We start from the raw sequence: 17922 nt of genomic DNA on the forward strand, positions 1-17922 counted from the left end.
TGAAATGTACTATTTGGCAATCTTTTTATCATTTTTCTTGGGAGAGGGACCCACCCTGGATCCAAAGTTTGTCCATTAAACCTGGTCACATCGCTCGCTATATAAAAGTCATGCCCAGTGTTTATGCTCACCACTTTCAAATGTCACCAGCTGCCGCTGTTGCCAGTGATGTTAGCAATGATATCATAGAACGTCATCATTGACATAATAAGTGATATAATAAGAAGTGCATGGCGGGGGTGTATGTTATAGTTGGTTCACTGAACTAAAACAAGCAAATTTCATTGTTGTTTTTATTTATAAATGTTAGTTTTTAACCATATCAACACCTACCCTTCAGCTGTTAGAGGTGGGGGGGGGGGTTGTGAGTCCAACCTTCTCCACATATGTCCTTCAGCTGTTTACTGTGTGGAGTTGGAAGCGGGGCTTCGGCCTGGCCCAGTCCTCAACTCCTCCGCAGGCTGCCTGTTCCTGCACCTTGTCTGGTCAACACCCCACAGCAACGCCATTGGATACAAACCCAGAAATTTTTTGTCTTTTATTTTTTGGTCCCATGGTATTCTCGTAGTAATTTCAAGGTACTCCCACAAATGTTTTCGGGGGGGAGGTGCTGAGAGACCGCAGCAATGCAAAAAAGAATAATTGCACTTTGAACCCAGGGGTGTCCCCCTAGAACCCTCACCTCCCCAACAAGAGCCAGTGGGTCAGGGTACTCCTACCATACCGTGCCATATACCATTACAGATGAAAACCCGGTCCTAGCTATAACTACACAGTAGCGGCTGGAACTGGAAAATTTTATAAATAGAAATTCACTAAATGTTTTCAGAGGAGCCATTACTATCTATTAGAAACTTAAGAACTATGTCATAGCTGCAGGGAAATGATTATACATTTTTCTAAATAAACATGATATTAAATAGATATTGACAGTATGAAATATGAATCCAATGTTAGCCAGCACTTAAGAATTTTATTGAGGATGGTGAAATAAATGAGAAGTAATGGATTGTCAATGGAAAAGTATGCAGTCTGCTTCAATAAGCCAGCTGCTTGCTCATACATACGTAGATAGCTGTAGTAAAAAAAGTGCAGCAATGTATTTTTGGATTTACTCTTACCAAATGTTTACTCTAAAATCACACTCAAACAGATGCAACAGCTTCCACATTCACACATTCACAGTTTTATTTTGGATTTTAATGACTCATGGATGCATATGCAATATCTTCACATGCAGTGGCAGCCAGTAATTCGAGTAGAAGGGAGGACTATGGGCTGAACATACACACACATACACTAATCCATCTACATGCATACTCACTAACATCCACATGCATTCATACATACACACACACCAAATATTAAAGAATATCATACAGGCTTCAAGGTGATCTCAGGTTGTGAGCCACCGAGGTTCCTAGAGGATTGGGACTGCTGTCTCCTCTCATGGTCTGACTTTAGATCAGTCAATGAGAGGAGGCAGTAGTTCTTTACTTGTCCCTGAGTGGCATGTGGTCAGTGAGACTACTGACACTCAACCCTGGGCACTTCAGGGCTTAAAATCGAAGTGCCTTGGCCCAAGGCTATTAGTGACACTCCACCTCATCATGAGGAAGAGGACCACTAAGCACTTTGCTGAGTTGAGGAGGTCAAACCCACCGGGCTATGACATCTTAAGCATGGCAAAGTTCAGCTCAGGCAGTCAGGTTCTTGTGCATGTTACAGTACATATGTAGCACAACTTAGCATGAAAGGTTATTTAATTAGCAACCCACAACAGCAGGCTTCTACAGCCGGCCATTGTGAGCATGTGTTGAAATAGGGCACTCATTGACTACTGTGTTGCAAACCCACACACATATTCTTTTTTTCCACATATGTCATTTCCCCTGAGCCACAAGCAGCTGTTCCAAGGAATCTTGGCATCACCGGTGAGATACATTTTTTAGCCTGCTTTGTACACACCTCTATAGCTGTTAACCTCAAAATTGAGCAGGCTAGTGGCACATGTTTTAATGAATAAAATAAGACTTCCAAAGTTGGAGAGATGCCTCAATGAGTAAAAGGATCACTCCAGACATCTGTGTGCAATCTGTATATCTTCAGGTCTTCAATTTGAAACCAGGCAATTCCAGCTTACTGTCTCATTCTTCACATTTCAATAATTTAAATACCATTACATTGCATAGTATCACATATGCAGTTAAAAGAAACCTTGGCTAACCCCATATAATTGTAGTTTTTCCAGAATGTTAAAAATAAGCATTGGCAAAGGCAACAGGTCTCGCTGTTAAAATGTGTGAGCTAATCCAATGGCTTTGCCAGACTTTGTTTGACTGACAAAAAGTAAAACAAATTACCAATTGCAACTGGTGCATCACCATGCTAGTAAATGCATGTGTCTGCATGTGCAAACACGGGTGGCCATCTTTCTTTCTGCATGCTTTGTGGGACAAAAAGAGGCAATGTGGGTATTTTTTTAATGCTTCATTTACAAATCCATGATGACCAATAGCCATTTTTTTTATAGCAAATTAAAACAAATTATACTAGAATTGATAAAGCAGCTTGGTGGTAAGGCTTTGCATTGCTTGGCTTTGATTCCATTGGGACTGGAAGCTGTACGGCGAGATGTGCAGGGCTCTGCGTCTCTCGGTGTTGATTTTTATGGAGCTTGCAGCTGTGCAGTGAGGCTCTGCGAGGCTTTGCGTCGTTTTGCTCTGGTTTTAGTGAAGACCACAGTGGGGCTGGCAAGGCACCTCTATCCCCACTTCCAAGGGTTAAGTACTGGAGGGGCACCACTTGGGGTGTCAAGACTCAGAGCAGGCAGAGTACAGGTGAAGCGTTCAAAATGGTAAGAGCCTTGTCTGTCCTTAAGGCTCAGATCAGTCAGTCAGTCAGATAGCCCTTGAAGTCACTCTGGTGGTCTTGGGTTCAAGGTGCAGGTCCAGTACTTTCACTCAGGCAGCAGGGCAACAGAGTAGCAGTCTTTTTTCAGAGCAGCAAAGCAGTCCTTCTGAGTCTTTGACAGGTCCAGAGGTGTAGCGAAGAGTTGGGTCTGAGGGTCCAATATTTATACCTGGTGCCCACTTTGAAATAGGAGAATGCTCTGGAGGTTTCCACCCCAGCGGTATTTAGAATTTCCTGCCTTCCTACCCTGACCCCAGATCATCTTGAGTTACAAAAGACTGGTGTCAAACCCTCTGTGAGTGTGCTCAGTCAGAATGTATGTGATGTGCAAATGTGGTAGGTGACCCCACACCCCCGTCATGAAGTCAGAGATGGTCCATCCTGCCAACTCCTATTCTCCTTTGTCTCACTGTCTAGGAGTAATACACAAAGACCACCTGCCATCTACACCTAGTCATATGACCCAGCTTACACACTGCAGGCACCTAATGGTTAGGACAAGCAAATGCCAACTTTCTAAAAGTGACATTTTCAGAATTGCTGTGTAAAATCCAAATGTAACCTTTAAAGAAGGTTTTTAATTGCAATTCTTTAGACATCAAACTTGAACGGTGTACCTTCTGCCAATTTAAAGTTCTCACTTTTTAAATGTAATTGGTAGAGGCAGGCCTAGCAGTAGCGAAAAATAAATGTAGGAGTTTTCACTACCAGGACTTGTAAAACTTAAAAGTACATGTCCAACGTTTTAAGTACACTTCACCCTGCCCTATAGGTTTTTTAGGGCCTATCCTAGGGGTGACTTTTATGAATTAAAAAGGAAGGTTTAGGTATGGGAAAATGATTTTTTGCCCAAGTCAAAATGGTAGTTTAAAACTGTGCACTCCGGCTGTAATTGCAGGTCTGATACATGTTTAAAAGGCTACTTACGTTGGTGGCACAATAAGTGCCGAAGGCCTACTAGTAACCTTTAATTTACAGGCTCTGGGTAAACTTAGTACCACTTTACTAGGAGCGAACACATAAATTAAAAGTGCCAATTTTACCATGTTTAATGGAGAGAGCACAAGCACTTAGCAGTGGTAAAGTATACAGAGTCCCAAAAGCCAACAAAAACAGGTTCAGAAAACAGGAGGCTCAAAGCAAAAAGGGTTGAGGATGAGCCTGCAGAAAGGGCTAAGGCCAACAAATACAACAATAAGTGATGGATGGAATGTTTGAATTAATCTCAGACACTGGTAATGACTCAGCGTTACAACAAACAAATGATGGACGAAATGCTGACAATGCAGACATTCTCCCCCAGTCAAGAGATCTGGGTTAAATCCATCGTTCTTTTGCCCACTACGCCACCCCAGTTTAGACATGGCCAAATGCAAATCAGTCTTGACCCTGTGCCTCATGGGAACAGTCCAGCCCGAACTGCCAAGCCATGTCTTCCCTGGACCGGAATCAAGCATCCTAGTACCGGTTTCTGGCTATCAGCCGTCATCAGCCAGGATAGCTTGACTCCAGTGGCGTAGTGAGCACGGGTCCCACGTCTGGGAATACCCATCCCACTTAGGGCGAAAAGCGTTACAACAAACAAATGATGGACGGAATGCTGACAATGCAGACATTCTCCCCCAGTCAAGAGATCTGGGTTAAATCCATCGTTCTTTTGCCCACTACGCCACCCCAGTTTAGACATGGCCATATGCAAATCAGTCTTGACCCTGTGCCTCATGGGAACAGTCCAGCCCGAACTGCCAAGCCATGTCTTCCCTGGACCGGAATCAAGCATCCTAGGACCGGTTTCTGGCTATCAGCCGTCATCAGCCAGGATAGCTTGACTCCAGTGGCGTAGTGAGCACGGGTCCCACGTCTGGGAATACCCATCCCACTTAGGGCGAAAAGCGTTACAACAAACAAATGATGGACGGAATGCTGACAATGCAGACATTCTCCCCCAGTCAAGAGATCTGGGTTAAATCCATCGTTCTTTTGCCCACTACGCCATCCCAGTTTAGACATGGCCATATGCAAATCAGTCTTGACCCTGTGCCTCATGGGAACAGTCCAGCCCGAACTGCCAAGCCATGTCTTCCCTGGACCGGAATCAAGCATCCTAGGACCGGTTTCTGGCTATCAGCCGTCATCAGCCAGGATAGCTTGACTCCAGTGGCGTAGTGAGCACGGGTCCCACGTCTGGGAATACCCATCCCACTTAGGGCGAAAAGCGTTACAACAAACAAATGATGGACGGAATGCTGACAATGGAGACATTCTCCCCCAGTCAAGAGATCTGGGTTAAATCCATCGTTCTTTTGCCCACTACGCCACCCCAGTTTAGACATGGCCATATGCAAATCAGTCTTGACCCTGTGCCTCATGGGAACAGTCCAGCCCGAACTGCCAAGCCATGTCTTCCCTGGACCGGAATCAAGCATCCTAGGACCGGTTTCTGGCTATCAGCCGTCATCAGCCAGGATAGCTTGACTCTAGTGGCGTAGTGAGCACGGGTCCCACGTCTGGGAATACCCATCCCACTTAGGGCGAAAAGCGTTACAACAAACAAATGATGGACGGAATGCTGACAATGCAGACATTCTCCCCCAGTCAAGAGATCTGGGTTAAATCCATCGTTCTTTTGCCCACTACGCCACCCCAGTTTAGACATGGCCATATGCAAATCAGTCTTGACCCTGTGCCTCATGGGAACAGTCCAGCCCGAACTGCCAAGCCATGTCTTCCCTGGACCGGAATCAAGCATCCTAGGACCGGTTTCTGGCTATCAGCCGTCATCAGCCAGGATAGCTTGACTCCAGTTGCGTAGTGAGCACGGGTCCCACGTCTGGGAATACCCATCCCACTTAGGGCGAAAAGCGTTACAACAAACAAATGATGGACGGAATGCTGACAATGCAGACATTCTCCCCCAGTCAAGAGATGTGGGTTAAATCCATCGTTCTTTTGCCCACTACGCCACCCCAGTTTAGACATGGCCATATGCAAATCAGTCTTGACCCTGTGCCTCATGGGAACAGTCCAGCCCGAACTGCCAAGCCATGTCTTCCCTGGACCGGAATCAAGCATCCTAGGACCGGTTTCTGGCTATCAGCCGTCATCAAGCTATCCTGGCTGACGAGGGCATCAAGCTATCCTGGCTGACGAGGGCTGAAAGCCCGAAACCAGTCCTAGAATGCTTGTTTCCAGTCCAGGGAGGACCTGGCTTGGCAGTTCGGGCTGGACTGTTCCCATGGGGCACAGGGTCAAGACTGATTTGCATATGGCTGGGTTCAAACTGGAATGGCATGGTGAGCAAAAAAACGATGGATTTAGGCCCAGATCTCTGTACTGGGGTGAATGTATGACATTGTTCTGCATTCTGTCCATCAATTGTTGTTTTTGCACTGGTAATGACTCAGCCACATTCCAATCCATTGATATTTTGCACTGTCCTATCTTTTTATGTGCAGAAACCCCGCACTGACAAAGATACTACTTGTGAATCCCTCTGTGAATAGCAACAATCATAAACTTACACAAAAGTGTAAGTTTACCTTTGTGAATAAGGCCCTGTAAACAATAGCATTATCTAAGTGTTGACATCAGTTGTGTTAAGGATTGTTAAGACAGCTACCATATCGAAGATGACTAAGATATTATCACTGATCTAACACATTTCGCGATTATACATTTTTCGGACTGAATACCTCCAGTCACTTATTCACCAACCACCTCTGCCATAGGGCCACTGGCAGTTCATTTGTTATTGTTCAGTTATATCATTACTTTATGTTTACTTAGGAAAAGAGACATGAAAAACAAAGGTTAGATATCAAAGGAATTCAAACTACTACAATTACAACTAGGGGGCATATTAACAAGGGCTTTATCCGCTTTTTTGGCTATAAAATCCAAAGAAGCGGAGATAAAAATATCGCCATATCAACAACAGGGTGCTAACATGCAAAATCGCATGTTAGCACCCTTTTTCACTACGCTTCCCTTTGCATCTCATTAGAGTGGGCGTTCCAGAGCAAAATAATAGGAGAAATGTCGCTAAGCGACATTTCTCCTATTATCAAGCTTCATGCTAACCCTGTTAGAGACAAAAAAAAGCAGCGCTAACCACGGTTAATGCTGCTTTTTTACGTCTGCTAATTTTCAGACTTAGCCATGTAATCCAATGGGAGGTGGATTACATGGCTAAGTCCACCATGGGCTATCGACAAGGATATCCCTCTCCTTGTAGTTTAAATTACAATTTTTCATGCTAGTGCACTTACAAGGCTTCTTGGCCTCATCCTTGACTGCCTTTTCAGTGAGTCTTTTATTCAGATTTGCAACTTTTTCCACCAGGTACAGCAGTCGGCCTCGAATGGTTAGGTCGCTGCTTCCATCATGAGAACCATCCTCGTCAAGCTCGATTCCTGGAGAGAAAAGACAAGCACTTTATCGTCACACACTTCAAGGCAGGAGGATAACTGATACAACTATTAGGTTGAAAAAATACACAGACATGTTGACGCGTGCAACAGTCCTGAAACTGTCCAGCTGGAGGGCTGCAATGCCACAGATTCCCATGTCCAAACTGCAGTCCCAGTAAATATCAATCTCCCAGAGTGCAATATTTGCCAGATGCGCAATTTGCAACCAACTCTGCTTTATGTGTGTTGGATTGAGGAGCAAGTCGCTAATAGCATGTTATTCCTCATCACGAGAGTTGCAGATACTACAGTGACATAACTGAATAAAATGCTACTGATTTATTTTGGTTGTGTTTTTTTGCATTTGTTTAATTTTCCTGTGAGTCATAAAATAATTTGCCCCTGACTCATAATTCACTTAAGAATTAAAACGTGTCCTTTACGATTCTGCAGTAAAAGCCTCATTGATTTCTGACTCCAAAATTGAATTGGCTTCTCCGAATAAATCAGTGCCTCTAATTTTGCTAATGAAGAGTAATAACACATGGTGTCTTGTTAAGATGAAGCAATGTCATATTCAGAAATAACGAAGAGACTTACCACAGTGAGTCATCAGATCTTCGTGAAAATCAAGTAGTTTATGCATGATATCATCTGGGCATGGGCACTCATTCTTGCCATCCTTAAAATTTAGGAGCATGTTGATCTTAAATAAAAAGTTGAAACAATTAATTTGCTTTTGCAAGAAAGTTATTTGAAACTTGCAATATCTTACACAATGGTTTTCTGTGTGACACAGGATCTTTCTTTAGGCAGATCATATTCAACTAAAAAAAGTTTTCTCTTGTTTCGGGATGAAAGGGTTGATATCTATACAGTGTGAAGAAACTGCTGTGTACAATTAGTAAAATCAAAGTATAGAGGTCTATTTGATTTGCATGTAAAGTATTTTTACAACAGCAAGATTAACTGACAGACACAGAGGGACTCATTATGATGTCGGGCGATGTCCTCCGTCCAACATCGTCTCAGTTATGGGACCGACCGACACCCGGTTGGTGGTCCCGACCAACTAATTAGGATGCGACTGAACACTGTTTGGTTGTATTCCTATACTTTACAATGGGAGCTTGTATTCTGGCCGTAAACCAGCCTGAATGCATGCTCATATTGTAAAATAGGCGGTGTAGTTCATCCCGGCACCCGGTGGCAGGCACCTCAAGGTGCCTAGCACGAGGTACATGGATCAACAAGCCTCCAACTGGAGGTACTGCACCCAAGGGGGCCCTGCTGGGGGGCCATAAAGTAGAGTTGCAACAGCCTTTCTGTGTCGGAAAGGCCAAAACAGAAAGGCTGCCAAAACACAACATAGCAATCCCAAGGGCGGAAAGAGCCGCCATTGGGATTACTGGGCACATTCCACATTCCAACTAGCGGACATGCTCGCTGAGCCCATTAGAAGCCAATCAGAACGACTGTTCGGATTCCTTTCAGACCGACTCCTTCATAATGAGGCGGTCGGAAAGGAATCTGACCGCATCGTAATCGGCCAGAGAGTGTGTAAGTTCAAGACTAGCTTGCATTTGTAAATTTACTTCCTGACAATAGGAAAGGAACTAGGAATAAGGGATAAGGTGGGTTAAACATAGTAAGTAGTAAACATAGTAAGTAAACCTTCTTATGGTAGAAATGAAAAGGAAATGTATTGTCAGCTTGCACATCATACCTCCAATTTACCTCGGAACAATCAAGATAGCATACTAATTTGAATTGTGAGGAATGAAAAAAAATGGATTGATACTGAAGCCAATGTATTCGGTCCAACTGACAACTCTGAGCTAAATGCACTCGGCAGCCACTCAATTATTTTGACACAGACTATACCAATTAGCTATAGGTGGGAAAAATGTCACTATTTTTAATCAAGTAATGCAGATTCGATACAACAACACATAAGTGCCCTCAAGAGCTAATTCCTTGATCATGGCTACAACCACACATTTTTGGAAGGCCAGACTGAACGCAGCCACCAGAATACCTAAGTTCAATCCACTGCAGTACAAAGAGAAACAGATCATTCGGAGTTAATCTACCACCTCAACGGGTGGTCCCACCCACAATTGCTGGGAAATCACAAGTAGTCCACCAGAAATCTGAACTGTTCAGAGAGATATTTACAAAGTCTCTAGGCTTCTCTTCGGATAACCAAACAATAGGCAACAGGCGGTTTTCAACAGCATATTTCAAAGGCTGCCTACATAAAAAGTGCCAACCCCGTGGACACTCCAAATAATGAACTAAATCAACTTACTAAAAGAGAAGAAAATTGTCAAAAAAATCAACTGTCTTTAGCCTATACGTTTGAAGTGGTTTACATTATTGTAGTTCATGTTCCGGAAAAACATTGTCTATGTGGTAGAGGTAGGAATGATAGTGTCAGCAAAAATACTTAAGATGCATCAATCGCAAAGAAAGGTGTATGGGTTGATGAAGGTTTCACTGGCTCATGACATACCTAGCAAATTTTAAATATGTTAACTATAAGGGAATTTTCAAACAGAAAGTCAGAAGGGCTTGAGAATGTAAAATGATGCAGGCAGTTGTTGCAGTGAAAATTGATGTATACAAAGACATGGGTCAGGTCAACACTCTTCCGTCCCTGGTTCCCTCTAACATTTTGTTATTTTTAGGGAACTTGGATGCACTAAACAAGCTCAGCAATGAAAACATGGGAGTTTTCCCCACAGAAAACGCAAGACATTTCTGACGTTGTGTAATGATAGCTCCCCTGCCAACACCATTTATGCTATGCAAACAAAGATCACGCCATTGAAACACAAGACTGTGAAAAATAAAACAATTCACATTTATCTTGCTTTGTCTTATAGCTAATTGAAGAGTATTTCACAACAATGTTTAAAAATCAACACATACATGTCCACCTTTCCTGTAGTAGTAACTTGAGATAATGGCATATTTATCATAATGGTCCATTAAGGTCAATAGCTCTACGGTACTATATACTCCGCCATTACAGTCCTTTTTTATTTAAAATTTGTGCTCAAACATCACTGAGAAGGTGTCTCTAACACAATCATTATGACATATAACAAGTTAATCCATAAATAATACTCGGTCCAGTGCCTGTATTTAAGAAGCAAGTAACTAAGGATTACAGATAATGTTGGTAGTGTTTGTGCCATCTGAACATGCAAAAATTACTCACTGCCCACTTTAGAAGGAATCTTTATTAAGTCACATGGCTTTTTCAGTCCAATGCCACCTCCCTCACAAGCCAATAGTAGTATCATCACCAATCTCGGAAAATCGAACTTACATTGATCTATCACAGATAGTTTTTGCTTCATGGTCACAGTAATGAGAGAAAGCCAAGCAGAGGTCTAACTTCGAATGACAACTAGATTTTAGCTGCCCGCATCCCACATTAATTCATCAATCCACTTTCTCTTGCTGATAACAACAAAATATGAAAACTCCCTTCCACTTTCCAACAACTTTTCAAGGGCTAGAATGTGAAGAACGTGTATCTGGAATATATTGAATTAACACTACTGTTGATATGTATGATTGTATTCGCAGGTGCTGGGACATCTAACCAAGATTGTATGACAGAGGCAGGCATGGCTACACCACGTGTGCCTCTACAACACAGCCCAAACAACTAACGAGTCTCAATAACGCATTCCTTACATCCCATGCCTTTCCCACACAATTTTGTGGTAAAGGCATGTTTGGCAAAGGGATGTGTGGTAAAGATTACACCCCATCCCCTCCACCCTGAGCCCTAATACTCAGCCCCACATACTTAAAACTACCTCAAATCCAGACCCGCCTTTGAGCCCTAAAACTGCCCTCAGCCCTGAACACTGTCCCTTTCCCTTCCCCACCCTGAGCCCTGAACCTCGCTCCCACTTCCTAAAAACTTCCCTCACCCAGCCCCCCTACTCTGAGCCCTAAAACTGCCCCAGACCTAAAACCTATCCCTGCCCCCAGCCCTAAAAACTTACCCCCATCCTAAAAACTACCCTAATCCCAGCCCCACCGCCATGAGCCCTAAAAACTGCCCTTCCGCTGAAGAAAACTACCCTGAATCCCCCTTGCCCTGAGCCCTAAAACCCGTCCCCCGACCCTTTAAACATTATCAACACCCCTGAGCCCTAAATACTATCCCCACCCCTAAAAACTACCCCACCCCAAAAACCCGGTGCCAGCCCCACTTATGAGACCACATCCGCTCCCGATCCTTCCTTTACCTGTGCCCCCCCCCCCCCCAATTTGCGCATCTAGACCGAGTACTGCCTTAACCACACATATTTGTCCTTAAGGCACATGTGTGGTTAAGACTAGCATGGTTACGATGCAGGGAAATGGCACACGTGGCTCAGCCCACGTTGTAAAGGCCGTTTTCCTCTAACCAAGGATTGTATTTTATGCCGGAAAGCACTGTGAAGTTTGGGAAAGGGGGCAGGGATAGCCCCACACAACCCCAGGGTTATTTACCTAAATACAAAATCAATTTCTTAAACTAGCTCTCTGAACAACATCCGGTTTCATTAAAAAAATTATATTTTAACTATTTTCTAGACTTGCTACCTTAGGTTACATCCTCATTGAACAAGCATTGGAGAGGCTAGCAGATTTGACTTTAATTTGGCATCTCAGGCAAACAAAAGCAGACAAAAATGTGATAGTCTATTAGCACTGTCTCATGGTTGTGTAACATGCATCATGGCACCACAAACATGGAGAATAAAAAACTTGGTGCCGATATGCCCAGGGATGAGGAGCAGCTAGTGTGTATTTCTGCATGCCTCTGTTTTCATTTGTTACAACATTTAAGGCAGACCTATTGGTTTTGTCAACGCTTGTTTTTTGTGTGAGTGAGATACCCTACTTGGAAACGATATGCCCAGAATTAGATACCTTTGTCAATGTGCCACCTGGCCAAAGCTGTACGTCAATAATAAAGCCCAACAAGGCAAAAAAGCAATCTAGCCTAGGTTTGCTTGTGTTGGCTTACAGAGATCATAAGACTTAACAGATCGGATGGACTGTTAATATTGGAGCAAGACTTGGTCTGAATTATGTATGATTTGCCTTTGTCTATAGTAAAATGAGCACATAAAGAAAATTAGATTAAATGTTGCCAAGGACAATTACTAGTGGCTGAAATTGATTCAAGCATTCCACTTGTCACTTTTGTGTTTGGTGTGGTCTTTGCTCGTGCTATAGCTGTGGTCGCTGCAGTTTTCCCAGTTGTGCTAGCCTAAATGATTTCTGCTGCGGTCCCTGCTATTGTGACAGATGTTGTTCCTGCTGTTCACCCTACAGGGCTAAAAGCTGTTGTTGTTGCTGTTCCTCTTAGCAAGGCAGCACAGAATGTGGTTGCTGAAGTTGTCTCTGTTGTGATGGCAGCTGCCGTGTTTGCTGTGGTCCTTGGTGTGGTCACAAGTATGCAGAAGTTGGTTTCACTGCTTTTGGTCCCTTACTCCATTTGCCTACAGGCTTCAGGTCAGTGATTGCTCAGAACAGTCTTGCTCCGTTTCTCTCAGGACTTTACAAGTAAAATCCACTGGATGTGGACAAAGAAAGGCTGTTATTAAAGAGAGAGAGAACCCCCTTTCCAACCGTATATTACATGAAGGGGCGCTAAGTAAAATTTGGATCCAGAGATTCCTGTGACTGTTCACAGTCAAACCATTTCTTTATGAGCATTACATGTTCTTCACCCATAGCACTCATAAGAACGAGCACTAGGCCTCCTGAGAATACAGGTGAGCATGCTCTTTTAACGAGTCTACCATTTTGGCATTGCATTCTTTTTGTCACTGAGGGGAGGCTCTGAGAATGATCAGCCAAAGACACTAATCCAGTAGGAACCTGTTATGCATATGATGAAAGAATCATAGTTGGTGTAGGTAAAATGCAATCAGAAAATTATTTGTTTACTGTAACACTTCTCTTCACACCTTTCAGTGTTTAATTTGAGCCAGTCGTTGCACGAGGAGCGCATCTGCACTCTTTTTTGTTTGGGTGAGAGCACTTATTTTTCCACATCAAACTCTGACCCAGAACAAGAGAGTGGAAAACACACAAAAGAAAAGGAGGACAAGAAAGTCAGAAAAACAGAGGTGAGCTAAAGATAGATGAGGAGGAATCAAGACTAATCAGTCTTGCCTTTCAACATCCCTGACACTCGATACCAAATATTTGAGCCCCGGCATTTATTCTCTAAATTAAGTACTGTTGCAAGATGGGTTCTTCCCATTTAATACACCCAGATTTTGTGCTCTTTGATCACCCGGTTTTGGACGTTTTTCTGTGGGTGATTCTAACTACATGTGTCTCACCCATAGTAATCACAGGGCAAACGGACTGCCCTGTTTAGTGCCAGTGTCCACCTTTTAAGATATGGCCACTGCAATGCAGCAAGGGTACTTGGCTTGTTACAAGTGAGCATGTGTAGACACTTGTGAGGGCTGCGTGTGTTGGACTACTGTCACACGCAAAGGTAACCTGGTGCAGATAGGACTCCGTAGTATTAGATATTGACCTGGGGTAGGCCTTATGAAGTTAGTGTACACTAATAGGGAAAGTCAGTGTAGTTTACTGTGTTGTCTGCAGTGACACTTAATTATACAGAGGGATAATGCCTTATTGTGCGGTTTTGCTTCCCTTTGGCCTACAAAGTCCAGTAACATATTAAAATGGAGTGGAACATATTCGCCAAAATCAAATCTGTGAGTTCCAAGACTTTATCTGGACAACTTAGGGGTCGTCCAGAATTGTCACATTTCTCTGGCTCAGCTCAGGATCAGAGTCCAGACGTATGTCACCATGCTGGGCCAAATATTTAAATTTCTCCCCAGCAAAGGGAACAAAGGCCACCCGAGATAAAAGGAGTAGTAAACAGTATTTCCCTCACCTCAATTATGGGCCCATTTCGAGGCTGCCTTTTTTAGCCAATCTTGTGGAAAAGTTTATTAACTCAGAGTTGGCTGCTTTTTTGGCTAACAATAATTTCCTAGACGACACGCAGTTTGGGTTCCGTAAAGGCCACAGTACTGATTCAGCACTAATAGTGGCCACAGAAGTAATCAAGACATCAGTAGATAAGATTGGAAACGCTGCCCTTATTCTACTTGACTTATCTGTAGCATTCAACACAGTCAATCATGACCTTCTGATTGACCAGTTGGAACATTCAGGTATTGAGGGAGTTGCACTTTCATTACTTCACTCTTTCCTCACTGACCATGTTCAGTCTGTTTCTCTGAATGATTTTACATCCCAACTCTTCTCATTACCTTATAGGGTTCCACATGGTTTGTTTTGAAGTCCAACCCTTTTTAACCTACATGTTACATCTTTGTCCTGTCTTGTGAAATCTTTTTGGCTGTCATTAGTGTCATGCGCTGATGACACCCAGATCTTGGTTTCTATTTCTAGTAAAGGTCTTGATATGAGCAACAGATTGTGTAACTGTACGAGTGATGTGAGCCAATGGTTGGACAACAACTGTCTTAAATTAAATTCATCAAAAACTGAAGTCATTCATTTTTGGCAAAAACGCCTCTTTTTTGTCTCCTTCTTGGTGGCGAGATGAACAAGGCCCTCTTCCGACCCCGGTAGAAAAAAGTGAGAAATTTTGGAGTTTTAGTAGACGATAGACTCAAATATAGGGAGCAAGTCAACAAAGTGATCTCTACTTCTTTATTACACCTTCCATGTTATTATGAAAATCGAGCAGTTCCTACCTTTTGACCTACGGAAAGCAGTTGTGATAGTCCTTGTGCTATCTAGAATTGATTACTGCAATAGATTATACCAAAATCTTCCCAAAAGTTTGCTGCATAAATTACAGATTCTGTGTGACTTGGCTGCTCGAATGTTGTTGAAGGTTCCCAGATTTCATTCTGCCTCACATCCTATCAATAGTCTACATTGGTTGCCTCTGAGGAAGCTTATTTTTGAAGCCCTGTGCAACACATACAAGACTCTTCATGGCTCAGGTCCAGCGTATCTGAGGGAAATCCTAAGATGGTATGTGTCCAGCAGAACTCTTCATTCAAGCTCAGCCAATGAAGTGGCTGTCCCCTCCCACAAGCTTTCCTTTTGGGGAGGCAGGAGTTTTGTTATTTGCACTGCATGTAACTGGAACTCGCTCCCTTTGGATTGAAAACAGCTCCATTCTTGCATTTTTTCTCAAAAAGCTTTAAAAACCTGGCTCTTAAGCCAACAGATGTTCGTTTGCCCTTAGGATATAACTTCCTGTCTGGTCAGACAAAATATAATCTGCAATTTGCACAATTACCTTGCCACGTAGAGCCAAGGTGCCTCTGGGTATTTGCTTGTTCTTTACAAATATATAAATCAAATCAAACCAAAGCTCCTGAACAGGAAGGAGTTGGGATGAAAATCTGCATCTGTTATTTAACTGTCACACTGTACCAGGGCTGGAGATAGCCCATGCCCACTTAACAAAGAAGGAAGCCCAGACAGCTAGAGCCAACATAGGAGGGGGCTCCCCTTTTATGTTTTGGTGGGAAAGGCCCTGGCTTTGATGTCAGCAAGGGGTGCAGCTGAAACTCTAAGAATGGGTGTGGGCAATGACTCCTGGATTAAACAATCTTGAACTGTCTAAGCATGTTGTGCAGGAGAGTTGGGAGAGGGATGGAGTGGTGATGTGGCACCCAAGAATTGGTCAGAGATGCCTGGCTTCTAGAACCTTCAACCCCTTTTAAAAACTCTTACACAAGGTAGAGAGGGCTGTTGATGCCGTTGGTGCTGTTTGTGCTTTATCGTTGATGGTCCCTGGGACTGGGACATCCATGAACTACTGTGAAGAAAAACCCCCTGATACCCAAAAGGACCAAGGACTCTGCCCCAGTTAATCCCAGGACCAGTAGGTCTCTCCAAGAGTCAGTGAGGCTGACATCCTTAAAGCCCCTGAGGACCAGTTGGGGGAAATACCTGGACTTCTATTCCTAGAAACAAAAGACCAGGAAGAAAGCTGGTGCAGGTAGCCAGTGGAACCAGCTCCTTACAAGGCACACCACTTGTTTAGGCCAGTGCTGGAACTGCTCCTGGTGGGTAGTGCTCGCCACGAAGAGGAGAAAGGAAGAACGTGGGGCCTCACATTCCAGTCAGGAATTACACCCGGGGTGAGACAGGGCCTGGGGATAAGCTCAGGAGTAATTTATTTATTAGCCCCAGGAAGGGGGCTTGTGTGGGCAAGCTTGCCTCATCTGTAATTGCTTTCGGGGACCCCATCCCCCCGGGGGTTGACACAAGAGGACCTGGGGAAGGTTGTCACGCTCCCCCAGTTGTGGTGGGCAGGTCCCCCTCTCCCCATGACTGTGACTGGCGGGGAGCGTGGCAGCCACCAAGAGAAAGCACACCCTACGGAATGGGGAGAAGAGAAGATTTGCAGGTGGCTATGGCAGCAAGGATGCTGTAGCTGGGCAGGGAGCCGGCAGGGCCAGCCAGGGGTGGGCTCCCCCATATGGCGGCCACCGTCTTGGCATGTGTGGTGACCAGGTCGGACCAAGAACCCCAAGCAAAAAAGAAAACAAAGGAGAAAGGTACGCCACTTCCCCCAGCACAGCGGGAGACCCACTAATAAACTATTCACTGCTCAAGGCTGGCGTGCCCCATAATACCCTGCTGTGATTGCTAATTTGCATCTTTTTATTGCCTTATAGTAGCCCCGGAAAGGACATGGGCACCACCAACAAATCTGGAAATTTTTCTGGGAGGCTGTGGGAGTTACATTTGAAAACTGACACTGTGTTGGCTAAGTCAAGGAATCTAGGATTTTCTCATATGTTTTTTGAATCACTACCAAGGCTGGAACATTTGTTCTGCATCTGGGAGTGAAATCTCTAGGGGCTGGTTCTAGGGCAGCATTTTATGTGGCCTGAAAGTGTATAAGGAAGATGTAGACTCATGGAGTGCAATGCCCTCAAAGGCTGTTTTTGTGGTTGTATCTGGACAGGTACAGAGGACCACCTAGTGGCATTCCTGACATGGCTGAATCAGGCTGATGAGTACCTACGGTTTACTTGGTCAGTCAGCAATACATCTGCTGTGTATCTAGATGTAGACATTACAGCTATGGACCAGAGGTTGGCTACTAATGTCCATCAAAAGCCCACAGACAGGAATTTCCTCCTCCATTATCGCTCGTTCTATCCCAGAGCCCTAAGGGATAATCTCCCGGTGGGCCAGTTTTTGCGATATCGTCGCAATTGTTCCACAACTTGCAAGTTTATGGAACAATTGGAACAACTGGTGACCAAGCTGAAAGAAAGGGAATATCCTATCAAAATCATCAAGCAGGCACGTAAGCATGCTTTAAATACTCCACGGAATGTTTTGTTGGAGAGGAGTTAAAAGCAGAAAAATGAGTGCCTCCCTGTAGTCACAACATTTGATCCACTTTCGACAAAAATGAGACAGATAGTGAGGAAACATTGGTCCATCCTTGACACGGCCACTAGTAAAATGCCACCTCCACAGTTTGCATTTAAAAGAGCGCCCAACCTGAAGGATAAACTTGTCCACACCCGCACTCCCA

At 44.0% G+C, this 17922-nt stretch overlaps 1 protein-coding gene across 1 annotated transcript in view; it reads right to left on the reverse strand.

Moving 5' to 3' along the window:
• Window positions 1-17922, reverse strand: part of RYR2 (ryanodine receptor 2) — a 3458987-nt gene that overhangs the window by 1435246 nt on the left and 2005819 nt on the right. Inside the window, exons 37-38 of the mRNA XM_085612346.1 lie at window positions 7923-8028; window positions 7182-7325 (exon numbers count right to left, since the gene is read on the reverse strand). Of these exons, the coding sequence (XP_085468472.1) occupies window positions 7182-7325; window positions 7923-8028 (250 nt within the window). The remainder of the gene's footprint in view (window positions 1-7181; window positions 7326-7922; window positions 8029-17922) is intronic.

This window comes from Triturus cristatus, chromosome 6 (assembly GCF_964204655.1).
Source record: "Triturus cristatus chromosome 6, aTriCri1.1, whole genome shotgun sequence".
Taxonomy (NCBI): domain Eukaryota; kingdom Metazoa; phylum Chordata; class Amphibia; order Caudata; family Salamandridae; genus Triturus; species Triturus cristatus.